Below are 20,610 nucleotides of genomic sequence, written 5' to 3' on the forward strand. Positions count from 1 at the left end.
AACTAAAAGTACTATTTGTTTGTATTGAAATACATGTATTTTTCATCTTGCACATAGAAAAATAGAATATATTATACATTACATGATAGAGATATTGTTTTGGTCAAAGACATTTAGGTATTTTACAAAGGCTTACTCCAATGCATAAACTGATAAGAAGGAGCATGGCATTTAGGTTTGTCATATTTTGATCCAGCTAATATTTCAAAATACCTTTCAGAAATCTACAACAACAAAAAAGACTTAAGAGTAAGATAAAGAGCAATTGTTGAACATTGTATGTAGGAGGGACCAGGTAACAAAGTAACACTAACACTATTTATACAATTAGGAATAACTTAGAAAGCTGTTATTAAATGTGCTAATGTTTGGTTATCTACATGCCGAGGAAGTTTATCTTAAACCCATAAATTATTTTGTGTTGTATTTACAAAAAATATATTTTTCAGGTCGAATTCGAAATAGTCTTGCCTCTTCTCTTTCTTGATTATTGACCTGCGGAACATTCCCCAAGTAATCCATTCATATATCATTTTTATCAGTAAAAATGTATTTTGATTGGTATAGTTGATGACAATAATTAATTATGCATCCAAAATAATGTACAACTCCAGATTTCTTACATACTCCTTGTTTAATTTCTTCGGCTTGCTCTGTAGCCTTTAAATGATTTAAGCTATTAACACGAAACCAACTTCCAGATGTGCAGAATACTCCAACTTAGATTGTTGAGGAAATCTTTTTTATAGCATTTTATTATTTTTAACTGAAAATGGTACACGGACTTGAATGGTAAAAAAAAATCTTAATGTGACACTTATCTCCTCTTACACCACTTAAGCTATCAATGCCAAACCAACGTCGAGATGTTCAAACTGACCCAACTTAAATTGATTGGATTTCACATTTGGATCATTTATACTTTTTGAAGTGTAACTGTTTTAAATGTTAATAAAAGCTCCATAGCCTTGTTAACTTTTTAAACTATATGCATTTAACATTTACATAAATAACATGGGTTTGAATTAGAACCACAGTAATACAGTGGTGACTATTTAAAATGGTCTTCCTACTAGGCCATTTAAGCTGTAAGACCAACTGTAAACCATTCAGGGCATCCTAAACTTCAAATGAGTTCAGATCGTTATCAATTATAACTACATAAATGTGCATAAATTAGGATAAAATAGCTCACCAACAGTAACTCTTAAACTGTTCAAATTAGAGACACCAAACCAACTTTCACATGTTCAGGCTATCCTAATATCCAATTCAATAATGTTAAAACATGTATTATAACTATTCACAGTTGCATATATTTGCATAAAATAACTCAACAACAGTGACTCTTGAATCGTTCAAGCTAGAGACATCAAACTAACTTTCTCATGTTCAGGCTATCCTAAATTTAAATTATTTCAAACTTGTATGAACTATAATTCCATGTATGTGCATAAATTAGCATAAAATAACTCACCAACAGTAACTCTTGAATCATTCACACTATAAACACCAAGCAACTTTCACATGTTCAGGCTATCCCTACTTCAAATTCTTAAATATTTTTTATAACGTTAGCTGTATACATTTCCATACATTGGCATAAAATAACCCACCAACAGTCACTCTTGATCCGTTCAAGCTGGAGACACCAAACCAACTTTTACATGTTCAGCTTATCCTATCCTACCAGTCAATTGATCATTCACAAGCTAGCATGCACACCACATTTTCTTCAGGATATGTACTTCTCTAGTTATTGTTGTATTTTCACACAAGACTCAGATTAGACTCAGATTAGTAAAAACAGAGTAGCCAAAGTTTATACATTTTATATAAAATACTTTTAGCTGTGAAAAATACAAGAGCGACATTTCACTTCCACCACTTTTGGTTGAATTGTAAACAACTCGTCTTGTTCTAGTAACATATTGTTATATATATATACACAGGTGGTATATCAACTTTAATATTGCAGATAGATTGTGGCTTCTATGAGCTATGAGTGTAATTGCAATCCCCCATTTATTTTTTTGTAAAAAATAAATTAAATAAATAATAAAAAATGTGTGTGTATATATATATATATACACACACACATGTACCAGTCAAAAGTTTGGATACACCTACTTATTCAAGGGGATTTTCTTTACTTTTACCATTTTCTACATTGTAGAATAATAGTGAAGACATCAAAACTATGAAATAACACATATGGAATAATTTAGTAACCAAAAAAGTGTTTTACATATCAAAATATATTTTAGATTTTAGATTCTTCAAAGTAGCCACCTTTTGCCTTAATGACAGCTTCGCACACTCTTGGCATTCTCTCAACCAACGTCATGAGGAATGCTTTTCCAACAGTCTTGAAGGAGTTGCTGAGCACTTGTTGGCTACTTTTCCTTCACTCTGCGGTCCAACTCAAACCCAAACCATCTCAATTGGGTGGAGGTCGGGGGAGGTCATCTGATGCAGAACCATCACTCTCCATCTTGGTCAAATAGCCCTTACACAGCCTGGAGGTGTGTTTTGGGTCATTGTTCTGTTGAAAAACAAATGAAAGTCCCACTAAGCACAAACCAGATGGGATGTCATATCGCTGCAGAATGCTGTGGAAGCCATGCTGGTTAGGTGTGCCTTGAATTCTACATAAATCACTGAATGTGTAAACAGCAAAGCTCCACCACACCTCCTCCTCCATGCTTCATGGTGGGAACCACACATGCAGAGATCATCCGTTCACCTACTCTGCATCTCACAAAGACACGTCAGTTGGAAGCAAAAATTGCAACTTTGGACTCCACCGGTCTAAAGTCCATTGCTCATGTTTATTGGCCCAAGCAAGTCACTTCTTTAAATCAAATCAAATCTTATTTGTCACATGCGTCGAATACAACAGCCCTAAACAACAAGGCAGTTCATTTTTAAACTAATTCTAAAATTAAATTAAAATAAAGAAAACAAAATAAGAATATAATGAAAAAAAAATATATATAAAAAAAAACTAAAATACCCCCAAAAATTATGCCTAAAAAAATAAGAATAAGAAAATAGAGGTTTAGTAGTGGTTTCTTTGCAGCATTTCGACCATGAATGCCTGATTCACGCAGTCTCCTCTGAACAGTTGATGTTAAGATGTGTCTGTTACTTGAACTCTCTGAAGCATTTATTTGGGCTGCAATATCTGAGGCTGGTAAGTCTAATGAATTTATCCTCTGCCTCAGAGGGAACTTTTGGTCTTCCTTTCCTGTGGTGGTCCTCATGAGAGACAGTTTCATCATAGTGCTTGATGGTTTTATGCGACTGCACTTGAAGAAACGTTCAAAGTTCTCGAAAGGTTCTGCATTGACTGACCTTCATGTCTTAACTGTTGTTTCTCTTTACTTATTTGAGCTGTTCTTGCCATAATATGGACTTGGTCTTTTACCAAATAGGGCTATGTTCTATATATCACCTCTACCTTGTCACAACACAACTGATTGGCTCAAACGCATTAAGAAGGAAAGACATTCCACAAACAAACTTTTAACAAGGTGCACCTGTTATTTGAAATGCATTCCATGTGACTACCTCATGAAGCTGGTTGAGAGAATGCCAAGAGTGTGTAAAGCTGTCATCAAGGCAAATGGGTGGCTACGTTGAAGAATCTCAAGTATAAAATATATTTTGATTTGTTTAACACTTTTTTTGGATACTACATGATTCCATATGTGTTATTTTATAGTTTTGATGTCTTCACTATTATTCTACAATATAGAACATTAAAATAAAGAAAACCCCTTTAATGAATAAGTGTGTCCAAACATTTGACTTGTACTGTATATGTATTTTTTCATAAATATTTTTTCTTTATTTATTATTTTCCCCTAACCATACCACCCATCCCCTAATTGGAGTAAACTAATGGACAACAATACTTAGACTTCTATGTCCAGCTTATACACATTTATATATGATATATACGACATATATATCATATATGTATATACATTTTACAGACACAGTATACTTTACATTAGTTATCTTTTGTTTGTTTTTAGTCCCATCCTTCAGCTACCCTCAACCCCTCCCATCTATCTCTGAAGACCATCCAGTTTTGATTTCTAGTTGCCATATACTGTTCTGTGTGATGACCTTTCTATTCTCATGATTTATACAGATTGTAAACTTCGTTACAGTGTATAATGGTAGCTAAGATATGTGTGTTTGTATAAAAAGATAATGAATCTACATCAAATATTATTTTCATACTAAACAAAAGCTTAAACTGTTACTTTGTTCCCTGGTCTCCCCTAACTTATATAAATAATAGTGTCACACATAGAAGTCCATCCTCAAGGTGTACGGAAGGTGACAGCTGTGTTGTTGTTTCATACACTCTCAATAACTCTAGCCCAATTAATAACATCACCACATACAGTATAATCCAAGGGTTCTGCATCCAACAAGTTGCGTCCAGTGTATTGCAGTGCTAATGTAAAGTGAGTGGCCGGGGGTGTTGGGGTGATGATGTGAGCAGGCTTGGATGGTTGGGAGGAATTAGGCCTCAGGGTGACTGCTCTGCTGTAAGGGCACAGTCTCCCAGCTGTTCTCCACTCCAATGACAACATACTTATGGGGAAACCCCTTCATCAGGTATCCCACTGTCTCTCCTCAAACCCTGGAGTCCCCTTAGACAGTCCGTAAATAGAGCGTCCTTCAGCCCCTCTATCCACCTATACCAGCCCTGGGCCCTTTAGACCCTATGGCCAGCTGAACGAGGAGCTCCTGTCCCTGGGAGGGCAGGTGAAACAAGGGCAGCCCTTGGAACAGCTCTGGGAGACCCCTTTCACTGCTGAGGGGCTTGGCAGAATGGGCCTCAAAGTGGACCAGGAGGAAGCGCTTTCCAGCGCGCCCTTGCTGGTGGTCCACCTTGATGCAGCTCAGAGCGGCACTGAACACGTCCGCGTATGGGGAGGACAAGCCCTGGAGAAGCCTCTTATACTCCCCCTCCTCCTCCACTCCCTGGGCTATGTCCCTTCGCTGTTGGCCACGCTGGTCCCACTGTTGGCCCCAGTCCTCTGCCTTCTTCCAGGCTGCCTGCGTCAGTACCAGTAAGGCCCGGCCCCCCTGGCTGTCCAGGGGTTGCAGCTGGGAGTGCAGCCAGGGCAGGGGCCCCAGAGAGCACAACTCAGCCCGACTCCACAGGTCCACGGACACACTGAGGCCCCTGGCACGCAGAGAGGAGCCAAGCTCACATACCAGCTCTGACACAGAGCTATCCACATCCGGCGGGCTCAGCAGCACCACGTGGCCCCTTATAGGTACTACGGAGGGAAGGAAGTAAGGAAGTAAGGAAAGAAGGAAGGAAGGGAGGCGAAGGGCATGGGGGGTTAAATACATTCATTTTCCATTGTTTTGTCAAGGATTATTGCTAGATAAATATGTATCTTCTTTATTTTACATGTTGTACATTTGGATTATGAGAAACCTGCTTACGTTGATCACACTCCTTCTGGTGCCATTCCCATGCCCACCCTGTTGGAGAGACAGAAATGTAATATGATATACCCTGACATGGTTCTGTAACACAGAGGCCCTTGTGTCATTTTCAGTGAGAGTTTTTTTTGTCCTTTACAAAAAAAACCTTTGACCATTGTCCCCCCCCACCCCCACCCCAAATTCCTGACTGTAGTAAACAACACCCATCAGAAAAAAAAGTCAGTCGGAGAGAAACATGAATAGAGCTATAAAAAAGAAAACAGATTGAATAGTGCTATTGAGAGAAGTGGGAGACTGAAGAATACGCACAATGGAAAAGATATCGGATTTATTGTCTTTCTCTACATATTGATCTCCTTTAAAGTTCCCCCTTTCTCCACTATTAATAATTAATTGGCGGGAGGCAGAGAGCATATTTGTGGTGAGAATAGCTTACCCCTCACTTCACCACAGAGTAGGGCAATAACACAATACTAACACAAATGTAACACTTTTGGACTTTTTTTTGTCTCCACACACAGTGCCTTTGCTGGTGTTTAGTTGAGGGAGATCTAACCAGAATTACTTACGTTTCAGTTTGCCATGCAGGAAATAGAGACAAATTCCTGCTAGGCCTACGAGCATCAGGGTGACCAGGACAAGCAGACCCCAGCGCCAGTGCCACCATCTGGCTGAGAGGGAGAAGTACAGATATGAATTATTTCCCAATCCTCAGAATGTCTTGTTATCAGTCCCTACAGGTAGGCAAAACAGAACAATCACATTTTTGTGAACATTTGTTTTTATAAAGCACACAAGTAAATACTTGATTGATGATGAAGATTTAAACATAACTGCCTTCTTTTCACACGCATACAATCAGAGAAGTGTTCAGGAAATGGTACATGGATCAGTTTCAGTAGGGTTCATATCAACTTTGATAATTCAGCCCTCTCCTAAAATACTCACAGTCAATGGGACAGAAGGGGCCAAGCTCACTGTTCTTCCCTTTGACCTTCACCTGCAAGGATGGAGACACACACACACACACACACACACACACACACACACACATTTACTATAAGATGAGTCCCCATCATGCTACAGCAGGATTCAAGTTCAATATTAGAGTCAAGTCCCCTACAGAGTCAACCAGTAGAAGTGTCTTACCATCACACAGAGATCAAGGCCAGGTTTGACATCCTCAAACACACCTGGCATCAGCTGAAACAGAAGGGAAAAAATAATTAAATCAAAAGTTATCTGTTTTATCCATATATCACCAGACCATAAAAACACAAAACCAATTTATACAAATGATGAGAGCACATCCCCATGACAAAAATGACACTAAAGATGCACCAATAAAAAATGTGAGGCACCAATCAAATGCTCCAGTATACACACCCAGTGTCCCCTGTCAATTTCCCTCCATATGTCATTTGACAGATGCTGCCTAATGTCCCCCAGCTCTCTGCATCTGTCCTTGTCCAAGCCTGCATCTCTCTGGCAGGGCCACACTTCAGCCTCTACCCTACAGGGGGCAGTCAGGTTCCAGGACAGCATTGCACCACCACTGTTCATCTGGCCCCGCACCACAGATACTGACACATTCTCCCATAGGTTCCTCTGGAACAGCTCTGGAAGAGAGCGATACAGGTATAAGATACTTTATAGGGGAGTTACAGACGCAATGGGAATCAACTCCATGACCCACATTCATGACTGCCATAGTGAAACACGTGTAACAAGGAGGACGCTGCATGGTTCATCTCTTACCGGTGTTGTTCCTAAAAGGACAGCTCCTAGATCGACGAGACCTCTCGTCTCCTTTATCCCACCACAACTGAAACACACACAACACACACACACACACACACACCAATTACACACAAAACCGGAGAACTCGAGTGAGCAACACAAAGGGGATAATGTTGTCAGTTAGACTGAGTTGGATGTGTGAGGGTGTAGTAATATCACAACTGACAAAAGTAGGCCCGATAAAGATTGATAATAACTAAGGGGGAAATAGCAACAGTACCTGGAAGCACATGCAGGGGGTGACAGAGTGCAGTGGAAGGGACTTCTCTTTCCAGGTCTGTAGGACAACAGACAACATGTTATCATCGAAGAGGGAAGAGTGCAGATCTGAGAAAAAGATTGCATAGAAATAACTGAGTTGGGAGGAAAGCCAAGTACAACACGGACCCTGCACATTCCATTATGTTCATGTTGTAGGCACATTTCTAGTTGGTAGGGGCTGTCCTCTTCCTCTTCCTTCCTTGCAACTTGCAGCATCACCTCACGTCTCTCCGGATCAATTAGAGTGCTGAAACTGGGGACTGACAGACACACCGGCAAATTAGATAGCAGCAAATCCCAGCCATTTACTCTAATCTCAGAGTTGCACATGTCTAACCATGTATCTCACTTCATAAACCAGAGTCATTACGGAAAAACAGAACAAATGGTCATGAATAAAATATATATTGGTTTGGAATTTGCATAGTCCCCTACAGATGGTTAATATATAGGCCCATCTGACTATCAACAAATGTTCAACTATCCACTAGCCCTAACATTAGTCTTAACCCTAACCCTGACCCTAACTCTAGCCTGAACCATAACCCTAACCCTTTGCCGAGCCTTGACCCTACCCCTAACCCTAGGAAAGCTGTTGTATTTCAACAGGGACGCAATTGATAGTGTGTTGAACGTCTGAGCATCAATAGATCCTCTATTGGGGACTATCCATTAAAGTAAGACCAATATGTCTGCACACAGGACTCAGGAGGTGCAAGAATCATAGAATTAGAATGATTAGAATGGGATTTACACCAGATTGAATGCGATACATCCTGCTTTAACTTCCTGCTTTAGTCCTGTGGGTATACTCCTGAATAGGTACAACCATTCTAGTACTTATATTTCTATGGCAATAACATCATGGAAACAAAGGAACATAGAACATGTGACTCACCTTCACATTCCTCTACAACTCCCTGTGAGGCGGATGAACACACTAAGGACAGATAGGGACAACTGACTATCAGATGCTAATCAGTAGGAGCCTCAGAGGATCATTAGCAAACAAATATGTGTTGGCATAACCTGTTTGAACACTACGGGAATTCCAAGACCGTACCTTCATCCACTGACGGAAGCATCACAGTCGAGTGAAGGTTGCAAGCATACACAGTCACCTGACTGCTGAAGGACAGGGCATTAGACTCAAGCAGCAGTGACAGCCATGCCTGCTGGGTATACAGGAGAGCATGGAGATGAATCACAAAACATGCTCACACACTCACACACTCACACGTGAATTCATATGGAACATACCTTTGATGAAGCCTGCTCATCCGGAGCAGCAGGGATCACTGTGAACTCGAACTTTTTGCACAGAGGCATTATTAGCTGTGGCACAGTGTAACGCACACTCACATACGATGCTGAAACACAGAGAGAGCCCAGTTGACCGCAGGAGTGACGACGACATGACTTACTGACACAACGTAAGGGGTTGAGCAATAAACCATGCATTAGAAGCTAATATTGGTACACTTTCCACATTGTGTTTCACATTGTAATCGCAGAGGTAGAAATGGACAAAAAGAGTGTGTAGGTTGTTCAGACACCTGTCTGGTCGTTTCTGGGCTGGATGTCAAGGCGAATGTGTAGGCAAGGTCTGCATGCCGTGTCCTGTCTGCAGCACAGCACAGGCTGCACCGCCAGCCCCTTTACATCCACAGGACACTTTTGGATCGGAATCCCAGCACATGCCTTCACTGTGCAGTTCGAGAGACCCTGGTGAGATACAAGGTAAACAGTTTATACCGTTGTACGTAAGTACTACGCCGTGTTTATCTATACAGACACAGTGATGACCACCCAACGAAAAGTATTATGCTGTAGTGTAGTAATCCATACATACAAGGTCACTAAATAACTACTGATAAGTACTACAGATGTAAGATCTTAATTTAATCACTATTTTGTTGCTGAGAATCTTCCCGCACCGCAGTAAATGCAAACTTGTAGTGCATTTGAGTTCCAAAAAGGCTTCTAAAGTTTGCAATTTCCAATTTGAAATTTCAGATTTTTTACTATTTTCTACACCGTAGAATCATAGTGAAGACATCAACACTATGAAATAACACATATGGAATCATGTAGTAATTAAAAAAGTTAAATAAATCAAAATATATTTTATATTTGAAATTTATCAAAGTAGCCACTCTTTGCCTTTGACAGCTTTGCACACTCTTGGTATTCTCTCAACCAGCTTCATGAGGTAGTCACCTGGAATGCATTTCAATTAACAGGTGTGCCCTGTTAAAAGTTTATTTGTGGAAAAGCATTCCTTCTTATTGCATTTAGGCCAATCAGTTGTGTTGTGACTAGGTAGGGATGGTATACAGAAGATAGCCCTATTTGGTAAAAGTAGAGCTCAAATAAGCAAAGAGAAATGACCGTCCATCAACATTTCAGGAACTTTGAATGTTTCTTCAAGTGCAGTGGCAAAAACCATGAAGTGCTTTGATGAAACTGGCTCTCATGAGGACCACCACAGGAAAAGAAGACCCAGAGTTACCTCTGCTGCAGAGGATAAGTTCATATGGGTTACCAGCCAGAAATTGCAGCCCAAATCAATGCTTCAGAGAGTTCAAGTAACAGACACATCTCAACATCAACTGTTCAGAGGAGACTGTGTGAATCAGGTCTTCATGGTTGAATTGCTGCAAAGAAACAACTACTAAAGGACACTAATAAGAAGAAGAGACTTGCTTGGGCCAAGAAACACGAGCAATGGATATTAGACTGGTGGAAATGTGTCCTTTCGTCTGATGAGTCCAAATTTGAGATTTTTGGTTCCAACCGCATTCTCTTTGTGAAATGTAAAGTAGGTGAACGGATGATCTCCGCATGTATGTATTTCCCACCGTAAAGCATGGAGGAGGAGGTGTGATGGTGTGGGGGTGCTTTGCTGGTGACACTGTCTGTGATTTATTTAGAATTCAAGGCACACTTAACCAGCATGGCTACCACAGCATCCTGCAGCGATACGCCATCCTATCTGGTTTGCGCTTGTGGGACTATCATTTGTTTTTCAACAGAACAATGACCCAAAACACACCTCCAGGCTGTGTAAGGGCTATTTGACCAAGAAGGAGAGTGATGGAGTGCTGCATCAGATGAGCTGGCCTCCACAATGAAAAAGCATTCCAGTTGAAGCTGGCTGTTTGAGAGAATGCCAAGGGTGTGCAAAGCTGTCAAGGCAAAGGGTGGCTTCTTTGAAGAATCAAAAATATATTTTGATTTGTTTAACACTTTTTTGGTTACTACATGATTCCATATGTGTTATTTCATAGTTTTGATGTCTTCACAATTATTCTACAATGTAGGAAATTGTAAAAGTAAAGAAAAACCCTTTAATGAGTAGGTGTGTCCATACATACATATACATATACATATACATATATGTGACTATACAACTACAAACTCACCTGTTGTGGGATCAGTTTTAATCATGACTGACATTCTCTCTCTCCCTCTCTCTCTATATATATATATATACAGTAAATACACTGCTCAAAAAAATAAATGGAACACTTAAACAACACAATGTAACTCCAAGTCAAATACACTTCTGTGAAATCAAACTGTCCACTTAGGAAGCAACACTGATTTCACATGCTCTTGTGCAAATGCAATAGACAACAGGTGGAAATTATAGGCATTTAGCAAGACACCCCCAATAAAGGAGTGGTTCTGCAGGTGGTGACCACAGACCACTTCTCAGTTCCTATGCTTCCTGGCTGATGTTTTGGTCACTTTTGAATGCTGGCGGTGCTTTCACTCTAGTGGTAGCATGAGACGGAGTCTACAACCCACACAAGTGGCTCAGGTAGTGCAGCTCATCCAGGATGACATATCAATGCGAGCTGTGGCAAGAAGGTTTGCTGTGTCTGTCAGCGTAGTGTCCAGAGCATGGAGGCGCTACCAGGAGACAGGCCAGTACATTAGGAGACGTGGAGGAGGCTGTAGGAGGGCAACAACCCAGCAGCAGGACCGCTACCTCCGCCTTTGTGCAAGGAGGAGCACTGCCAGAGCCCTGCAAAATGACCTCCAGCAGGCCACAAATGTGCACGTGTCTGCTCAAACGGTCAGAAACAGGCTCCATGAGGGTGGTATGAGGGCCAGACGTCCACAGGTGGGGGTTGTGCTTACAGCCCAACACCGTGCAGGACATTTGGCATTTGCCAGAGAACACCAAGATTGGCAAATTCGCCACTGGCGCCCTGTGCTCTTCACAGATGAAAGCAGGTTCACACTGAGCAAATGTGACAGTCCGGAGACGGCGTGGAGTATGTTCTGCTGCCTGCAACATCCTCCAGCATGACCGGTTTGGCGGTAGGTCAGTCATGGTGTGGGGTGGCATTTCTTTGGGGGGCCGCACAGCCCTCCATATGCTCGCCAGAGGTAGCCTGACTGCCATTAGGTACCGAGATGAGATCCTCAGACCCCTTGTGAGACCATATGCTGGTGCGGTTGGCCCTGGGTTCCTCCTAATGCAAGACAATGCTAGACCTCATGTGGCTGGAGTGTGTCAGCAGTTCCTGCAAGAGGAAGGCATTGATGCTATGGACTGGCCCGCCCGTTCCACAGACCTGAATCCAATTGAGCACATCTGGGACATCATGTCTCGCTCCATCCACCAATGCCACGTTGCACCACAGACTGTCCAGGAGTTGGCTCCTCATGCTCCTCATCAGGAACATGCCCAAGCGTTGTAGGCAGGTCATACAGGCACGTGGAGGCCACACACACTACTGAGCCTCATTTTGACTTCTTTTAAGGACATTACATCAAAGTTGGATCAGCCTGTAGTGTGGTTTTCCACTTTAATTTTGAGTGTGACTCCAAATCCAGACCTCCATGGGTTAATACATTTGATTTCCATTGATCATTTTTGTGTGATTTTGTTGTCAGCACATTCAACTATGTAAAGAAAAAAGTATTTAATAAGAATATTTCATTCATTCAGATCTAGGATGTGTTATTTTAGTGTTCCCTTTATTTTTTTGAGCAGTGTATATATATATATATATATATATATATATATATATATATATATATACATGCATACATACACACACACACACAATGCTCCTTAGTTCCCAAGGCCCTAGAGTCTAGAGCTGTGTAGGCCTACTTGTGGAAACAGGATGTTGTTGAGGTGACAGGTATCGGTGAGCCATGGATTTATAGTCTTATAGTTTTTTTCCACCAATTTGTTTGATTTCCTTGTGTGCTGTTATGACAATACATGCAACAGTAAATATGACACGTCTTTTGACAAAGTGTGCTCTGTAGTATGCAGACCTTATTGCCAGGTTGTGATCTCATTACATAGTCATTAAATATTTGTACAATAAACAAACGATATTCAAATATTTGAATACATTAAATAAGTGACGTGCAAGTTCTTTTTCATTTCATATTATTATTATTTTTAAATTCAATTATTAACAGATCGTGGCATACAGTACATAAAGGAAATTGAATGTATGATGTGACAATAAACCATGAATGTTGATGTCTATCTTTCTCTCCCCTCTGCATCCTCTCTCTTTGTCCCTCTCTCTCTCTCTCTCTCACACACACAGGCACACACACACACACACACACACTCCATGATTGATGACCTCTCTTGTTATTAGGATCGTTAGCATATATTACCTTTGAGCAGGTGATGTGTTGACTCTCATAGTCAATCATCTCCAGCTCCGATGCTAAAACCAAAAGCTGTATGGAGAGCAGGATTGCAAGCGACCACTCAAAAAACATCACTTTCATAATTGTCCTCAAATTAGCCACATCCAGGGGTTTGTACCATTTGGATCCTCAAGCACTAGTGTTTCTTTCTTCTGTTAGTATGATGTGCCAACTGCTGTCAGATGAATCCACACACAACCCCACCATTACGCCTGCGTATTTCTGGTGACACATGGAAAACAAGTTGAGCGAGTCCTATTTTCTTTCATTGCGCTTCGGTAGAAGTCTGGACTGAAACCAATGCCCTGATATCAGACTGTAGGCAATATCAAGGAATGGAGATGAATACCTGAGGGTTAGGCTTATGGTTAGAGTGCAAGGTGCTGCCTATTATAGCTACGATTAGATAAGACATTTGTGACATGCCTTGCTCAATTTCAACTGGTAGAGTGAAAATGAATTATAGCCATGGTAGAATAGCCTAACCATGTAACTTCAGATAACGTATGTGATTTTCTGTATACTATTCTGATCAGTGGTTACATGAGCATACATGTGAAATACTTACAACATCGATATTTCATCTTCACACCCATCTGTCAGAGTTTCATTGGTTGAAAAAGCTACAAGTCTCCACAGTTAGGGAATATGGTAATTAAGTATCCAGTGAAATCCAACAGTTTTGTGGCCAGTGTGTTCTGTCATTGATATTTCATCTTCACATCCATCTGTCAGAGTTCCCTTGGTTGAAAAAGCTACAACTCTCCGGCAGTTAGGGAATATGGTAATTAAGTATCCAGTGAAATCCAACAGTTTTGTTGTTAGTGTGTTCTGTCATTACTAGGTAACTGGTATATGGTAGGTTGAGTCATGTGAATGTCTCAACCATGGCATGATCCCTCCCTTCTGTGTCCTTGTCCCACCCACACACTCTCTCCCCTCTCTGTCTGTCTCTCCCCATCTCTCTCTCACACACACACACACACACACACACACACACACACACACACACACACACACACACACACACACACGCAGCCACAAACAAACAAAAAAAAACACAGTGACGCAAATCACAAGGTATTACATAAGTAATATCCAAGAACCCTGAACGTGTGTTATGGTAAAAGTATACCCAAAGCACTCAGGCGGATCAAAGTCTAGATCCTTGGGCTTTGTTTGTTATCAGTAAAGCATAAAGCAAATGTAAAACCTAAATAGCACATGTCTGTCTATTTACATAAGCATAGTCATGTCAAGACCCACTGAAGAGCCTTGGGACAATTAGATTGTAGATTTACTGAAAATGTCAGTGATACTAGTTTGAGTTCAATGGTTGAGTCCACGTAAATGTCAGCTTCCCTTTTCAGTCTGTTTCATTCAGCAACGTGTCCGGTAAAACAAGTTAGTCACCTCAGTTCATGTGAACTATTACAGAAATGCATTCCTGGATTGCGTAATAGATTTTTTTCCCCTGGTAGGGATAATACACACGGATCGAAGCACGACTCACATACACACAACTCTGATAAAATTATGGTTAGTTGTATATAAATAGAGAATGTTTGATTATTTCCATGTTCTGTACTTGGTGGCCCACTTGGTAACAATCACCTCCCAGAACCACCAAGTGCAAACAGCCTTTGCCTTGTAGATGGTGGTCAGAGAGTCAAACCTGAATGTAAACACAGGTACACAATAGGTGAGTGAGAGAGTGAGAGAGTGAGAGAGAGAGAGAGAGAGAGAGAGAGAGAGAGAGAAAGCGAGAGAGATTGTGTGTTCATGATGGCAGTTAGAGGATCCTCTGTCAGCTTGAGTTTCGTCAGAAAGACAGCGATTATTGAAGAGGGTGGAATGCAAACACAAAAAGTCGTCAAACTGTTCCCAAAAATTATATTTATTCCACAATGAATTTGTCACAGGAGATTTGAGTTGCGTTACTAAGTGAACTCCTAGAAACCTCAGTCTTAATGGTTGTTCTTCTTAATTCTGGAACATAATTATTGTATGTTTAATGTCTATGAGTTGGCGGTGGGAGCAACTACATGGTCAGTTAGAGTTGTGTGACGGTGAAGTCAGCTAGACCCCCCAGTAGGGCAGACTGAAGAGGCATCAACCAGCATGCCACCTTGGGAGCAGAGCGAACACTGAGATCCACAGCAGAGTCCCTACAATGCACACACAATCCACAGCAAGGTTCTTAATGTAATAGCATAAACAGAATACCAAATATGCATCCTTGATATAGATACACAGTAGTATCACAGACAACATATGAACAGTCAGATCTCTACACAGCCTGTGTCTGATAGACAGTTAAACTTACCTGCAGTGGTGTAAAGTGATGAAGTAAAAATACTTTAAAGTAGTACTTAAGTCGTTTTTGGGGGTATCTGTACTTTACTATTTATAAATGTACTATTTATATTTGACTACTTTTACTTCACTACATTCCTTAAGAAAATATTGTACTTTTTACTCCATACATTTTCCTTGACACCCAAAAGGAGTCGTTACATTTTGAATGCTTAGCAAGACAGGGAAATAGTCCAAATCACGCCACTTATCAACCGAACTTCCCTCATCATCCCTATTGCCTCTGATCTGGCGGACTCACTAAACCGACATGCTTTGTTTGTAAGTTATGTCTGAGTGTTGGAGTGTGCCCCTGGCTTTCCATAGATGAACAAAAACAAGAAAACGGTGCCATCTGGTTTTGATTAATATAAGGAATGTGGATGTATATAAGGATTTATACTTTCACTTTTGATACTTCAGTATATTTTAAACCAAATACTTTTAGACTGTTACTCAAGTAGATTTTCACTGGGTGACTTTCACTTTTATTTGAGTCATTTTCTATTAAAGGTATCTTTTACTCAAGTATGACAGTTGGGTACTTTTTCCACCACTACTTACCTGGAGACATCTACTTCTTTGTCCTGTATCTTAAGTTTCATTGTTATTCCCTGGACCTCCTCATAGGCAACAGGTGGAAGAGCTGCAACACACAGTACAAATAATGTTGTTTTTTTATTTATTTACCCGTTATTTTACCAGGTAAGTTGACTGAGAACACGTTCTCATTTGCAGCAACGACCTGGGGAATAGTTACAGGGGAGAGGAGGGGGATGAATGAGCCAATTGTCAACTGGGGATTATTAGGTGACCGTGATGGTTTGAGGGCCAGATTGGGAAATTAGCCAGGACACCGGGGTTAACACCCCTACTCTTACGATAAGTGCCATGGGATCTTTAATGACCTCAGAGAGTCAGGAAACCCATTTAACGTCCCATCCGAAAGACAGCACCCTACACAGGGCAGTGTCCCCAATCACTGCCCTGGGGCATTGGGATATATATTTTTTTAGACCAGAGGAAAGAGTGCCTCCTACTGGCCCTCCAACACCACTTCCAGCAGCATCTGGTCTCCCATCCAGGAACTGACCAGGACCAACCCTGCTTAGCTTCAGAAGCAAGCCAACAGTGGTACGTAGGGTGGTATGCTGCTGGCAAGTTAGTTAGTTACGAAAGTTCAATCAGAAAGGCAGGTCTGAATGGATCCTCACTTGTCATTAATCTAGTTAACTCATAATTCACATCGCTTCCTATCTCACTCATCAGCATAGTAGGTGTTTTATATGGTAGTGTCTATAACGTCGCCTTGTCAGCATAGCGTCACGTCTCTCTTCCTCCTTTCCAATTAGCAAGCGTGCGGATTGTCATCCACCTATTAAGCTTCAACCTATAATCACGGCACACTATGGCAATTCCACCACAGCTGCTGATTAACCTATTGGCTCACTTGTGCAATAATCGCTATCCTTTCTTTCAACCAATGGGCATGAAACTAGGGGAATATTTATACGTCAGCAACAGTCTTCCAATGACTTTCCACCTCCCCACCATCAACAGCATAATAACCTTAAGGCCCGTCATTGGAGCTCCTTTCCCTCAGCGGGGGGGTTCGATGCCAAGTGCTCAGCATAGGGCAACCTGTCATCAGCGTCTGGCTCTGAGGAGCATTCCTCGGAGATGAAGCCTACCCCAAACTATTCAATCAAATTCCTTATTATATTCTGTTGTCATTCAGTTACGCCTGTACTCGATTGATCTGTCACCATAAATCAAAAAGGCCATTATAAAGAGGTGGTCCTCTGTAGCTCAGGAGTTGTCCTATGTAGATTAGTAGGTGGAGCATGACCCTTGCAACGTCAGAATTATGGGTTTTGATTCCCGGGACCACCCATATGTAAAATGACTATTAGTTGCTTTGGATAAAAGCATCTGCTAAATGGTATATGTTATCATGAATTATATTATACCGTGTCACTAAGTAACATATTTTCATCTGTCAACACAAAACAAGTCATGTCAAAAATTGAAACAAATATTGTTTTCAAAAGCGTCTCACCACATATAGAAACAAAGAGAATGTGTCATGACTATTGACTAGGCCAGAAGGATATGAAGTGGAGTGACTGATAAGGTTTCACTCACCCATGATCCCGATTATATTGTCTCCTGTCGGGCGCTGCCTCAGGACGGGCCACAGGAACTTGATTCCATTCCTCCTGTAGAGCATGATGACGACCCGTGTTGATGCTATGGTGACATCCATCTCCTTGTCCCTTAGGATCAGAGACACACTGCAGGAAGAGACATAACAAGACCAAGATGTATCAATTCAATCAACAACAAAAAAACGGCACGCTATAAAGTACCCTATATAGCTACCGTATAACATTTCCTGTCATTATGCCACTTTAGTAAAATACATTCTAGAGCTCTTTATGTCTCCACACAATACTAAATACTGAACAAGACTGAACATTGGCTCACTTCACTTGGGTTAACCAGGCTATACATAAAACACCTTGCACTGCACAAAAGGCTTAATCAGAATTCTCATCACAAAAACAAAACAATAGCACAAAAGGACTTTTATTCGAAAGTGCGTAGTTGGTATATGATTCAGCACCTGTCCGTTTCGTGGTTGATTTTCAGGCTCCAGGAGAAGTATGTTGTATTCTGCCCGTCGTTGAAGGTGATGCCAGTAGTGTCTAACTCAATATGTTGATCGCTTCTGTAATGGATCACAATCTTCTGGTAGCCTGCACTGGGTGATTGTCCAAGCTGACCATTCATAGCCAAATCTGGTGAAAGACGGACACGGTTCATTCGACGATGTTTGAGGAGTGAGTGGATGATGTGGAAAGGACAATGAATAATTGAATGAAATAATTAAATGACTATTTGTAATCAAAATCAGAATTCAAAATTATAATCAAATTCTAAAGGTCAAGTCACCATTGTTGGGGTCTATTAGGAGTCTGAGAGAGAGAGCCACAGGAATGTCATAGCACAGTGGCAGAGCCTGGCCCTCAGCGGGCAACAGGAACCTCCGGAGAGGACTCACTGAGAGAGAGAGAGAGAGAGAGAGAGAGAGAGAGAGAGAGAGAGCGAGGAAAATCGAGAAAGGGATAGAGAGAGGGACAGACAGAGAGAATGCAGAAGGGTGCTTAAGATACTTTGTGAGAAAAAACAGCAATAACATTAGACAACATCTTAAATATACAAAAAAATACATTTTGAGGACGACAAATATTGCAGTACCAGTTGTAGTTGTAGTTCTCCTTGTAGTTTTAGTTGGGTGAGCTCGCAGAGGATCATTAAAATCAAGAAAACCTGAAAGTGTAACATGAGAGAACACTCACAGAGAGAACCCGACATACAGTCAGAACATGAACACAAAGAATCCTACACACAGATACACACACACAAAATATCAAATAATATATTTTTTTATGTGGAAGAATTACCCATGGCAAAGTCAGGAAATGACTGCTGGACAGCATGACCAACATCATAATCATAATCAGTACGACTCATCAAGCCTATGACAACAACACAAAATGAGCACATGTAAGCTGATGTTCAACAAGTTTAGCTGTGATAGAGGGAAAAGGTAGTCACTTGCCGCCACTTGACATGATTCCTCTTCCTCCCCCTCCCCTTTTGTTGGCATTTCCTGTAAAGCAGGGGCAGTTGTAAAACTCATCACCGAATTTTGGGAATTGGTCAGAATTCAACCATTGCGGAAATTGTTTTCTTCTGCACTACACTTTAACAGCAGTTGAAATGGAATCACTTGCCTCTTAGTCCTTGTTCTGGGAGAGCACCAGCTAGGGAATGACAGGAGGAAAGTTGATTGAGTTAATAGTGCTGGGGGAATCCACTGATATAGCATCTCTTTATTGTTGTTGTCATTCCTTTTGATTTGACGGTTTTCCATCCTTTTTTCTCTCCTCACCTCTATCATTTTTGTTTTGTTTGTGAAGTGTATTGTGACGAAATTGTTTGTAAAATTAAACTATGTATTAATGACCATTTAATTTCATTAAATCATTTCATATATACAGTTGAAGTCGGAAGTTTACATACACTTAGGTTGGAGTCATTAAAACTCGTTTTTCAACCCCTCTGCCACGACTCCCACCGAAGGTGTCTCCCCTGCCTGTTCGGGCGGTGCTCGGCGGTCGTCGTCACCGGCCTACTAGTCGCCACCGATCCCTTTTTCCTTTTCTGTTCGTTTGGTCACATTAGTTGCACCTGTACCTTATTGTGTTTAATGATTTTTGTCTATTTAAGCCTGTTAGGCCTGCCTAGGTTTGTGCGGGATTGTTATACTGTTAGGTTGTGGATGCTCGCTTGTATTTTATTTTTCCGGACATTTTGGGTCCTGTGTATGGGCCGATCAGTTGATGCGCCTTGTGTTTTTGGCGTGACCATTTTTTCCGGTAAGAAAATATACATTTATTCGAACCCTCTGCTATCTGCGCCTGACTCCAAACCCACTGTTCTTAAAGGACTCTGACACACTCCTGTAACGACTTCTGCCGAAGGCGATGCCTCTCCTTGTTTGGGCGGTGCTCGGCGGTCGACGTCACCAGTCTTCTAGCCATCATTGATCCATTTTTCATTTTCCATTGGTTTTGTCTTGTCTTCTACACAACTGGTTTCATTCCCATCCATTACCTGTTGTGTATTTAACCCTCTGTTTCCCCTCATGTCTTTGTTAGAGATTGTTTGTTGTTCAGTATTCGTGTTGTTTGTATTGGTGCGCAACGGGTCCTCGTACCCACTTTATTTTATTGTATTCATGGTTTTGGAGTTATGTTTTTTTAAGTTATTAAACTACTCCATTCCACCAAGTCCGATTCTCCTGCGCCTGACTTCCCTGCCACCTATATACACGACTCTGACAACTCCACACATTTCTTGTCAACAAACTATAGTCATTTTTTCCAACAATTGTTTACAGGCAGATTATTTCACTTATAATTCACTGTACCACAATTCCAGTGG

The 20,610-nt window shown here is 41.1% G+C and overlaps 2 protein-coding genes across 4 annotated transcripts in view; both read right to left on the reverse strand.

Moving 5' to 3' along the window:
* Positions 1–3,844: 3,844 nt before the first annotated feature.
* On the reverse strand, positions 3,845–13,462 carry LOC139370808 (interleukin-17 receptor C-like). Of its 2 annotated transcripts, none has more exons than XM_071110586.1 (14): positions 13,207–13,462; positions 9,102–9,270; positions 8,806–8,915; positions 8,609–8,720; positions 8,444–8,485; positions 7,672–7,805; positions 7,505–7,561; positions 7,243–7,309; positions 6,871–7,103; positions 6,634–6,687; positions 6,433–6,484; positions 6,054–6,155; positions 5,482–5,520; positions 3,845–5,309 (listed from the first exon to the last, which is right to left on the reverse strand). In XM_071110586.1, the coding sequence occupies exons 1-14, from the start codon at positions 13,321–13,323 to the stop codon at positions 4,711–4,713; spliced, it is 1,887 nt and encodes a 628-aa protein (XP_070966687.1). In that variant the 5' UTR covers positions 13,324–13,462; the 3' UTR covers positions 3,845–4,710. The 2 variants fall into 2 exon arrangements, with proteins under 2 accessions (XP_070966687.1, XP_070966688.1); XM_071110587.1 differs by having other exon boundaries at positions 8,609–8,717; positions 13,207–13,453.
* A 1,656-nt stretch (positions 13,463–15,118) lies between these two features.
* LOC139370809 (inter-alpha-trypsin inhibitor heavy chain H3-like) overlaps positions 15,119–20,610 on the reverse strand; it is a 35,019-nt gene continuing 29,527 nt past the window's right edge. Inside the window, exons 16-24 of one of the 2 annotated variants that reach the window (XM_071110588.1) lie at positions 19,398–19,427; positions 19,223–19,273; positions 19,065–19,139; positions 18,859–18,930; positions 18,553–18,660; positions 18,224–18,398; positions 17,743–17,891; positions 16,162–16,243; positions 15,119–15,410 (exon numbers count right to left, since the gene is read on the reverse strand). In XM_071110588.1, coding sequence (XP_070966689.1) covers positions 15,296–15,410; positions 16,162–16,243; positions 17,743–17,891; positions 18,224–18,398; positions 18,553–18,660; positions 18,859–18,930; positions 19,065–19,139; positions 19,223–19,273; positions 19,398–19,427 — 857 coding nt within the window. In that variant the 3' untranslated portion in view covers positions 15,119–15,295. The remainder of the gene's footprint in view (positions 15,411–16,161; positions 16,244–17,742; positions 17,892–18,223; positions 18,399–18,552; positions 18,661–18,858; positions 18,931–19,064; positions 19,140–19,222; positions 19,274–19,397; positions 19,428–20,610) is intronic. The other variant, XM_071110589.1, reaches the window with a different exon arrangement.

Source organism: Oncorhynchus clarkii, chromosome 17, assembly GCF_045791955.1.
Source record: "Oncorhynchus clarkii lewisi isolate Uvic-CL-2024 chromosome 17, UVic_Ocla_1.0, whole genome shotgun sequence".
Lineage (NCBI taxonomy): Eukaryota > Metazoa > Chordata > Actinopteri > Salmoniformes > Salmonidae > Oncorhynchus > Oncorhynchus clarkii.

What these genes read in the sequence shown, in the direction of transcription:
- LOC139370808 (XM_071110586.1), bottom strand. Translation starts at nt 13,323, where the DNA reads ATGAAAGTGATGTTTTTTGAGTGGTCGCTTGCAATCCTGCTCTCCATA. An exon ending in GCTTCCGTCAGTGGATGAAG is followed by an intron (nt 8,486 to 8,608) that starts GTACGGTCTTGG and finishes ATCTGTCCTTAG; the next exon opens with TGTGTTCATCCGCCTCACAG. An exon ending in CCCCTTCTGTCCCATTGACT is followed by an intron (nt 6,156 to 6,432) that starts GTGAGTATTTTA and finishes TCTCCCTCTCAG; the next exon opens with CCAGATGGTGGCACTGGCGC.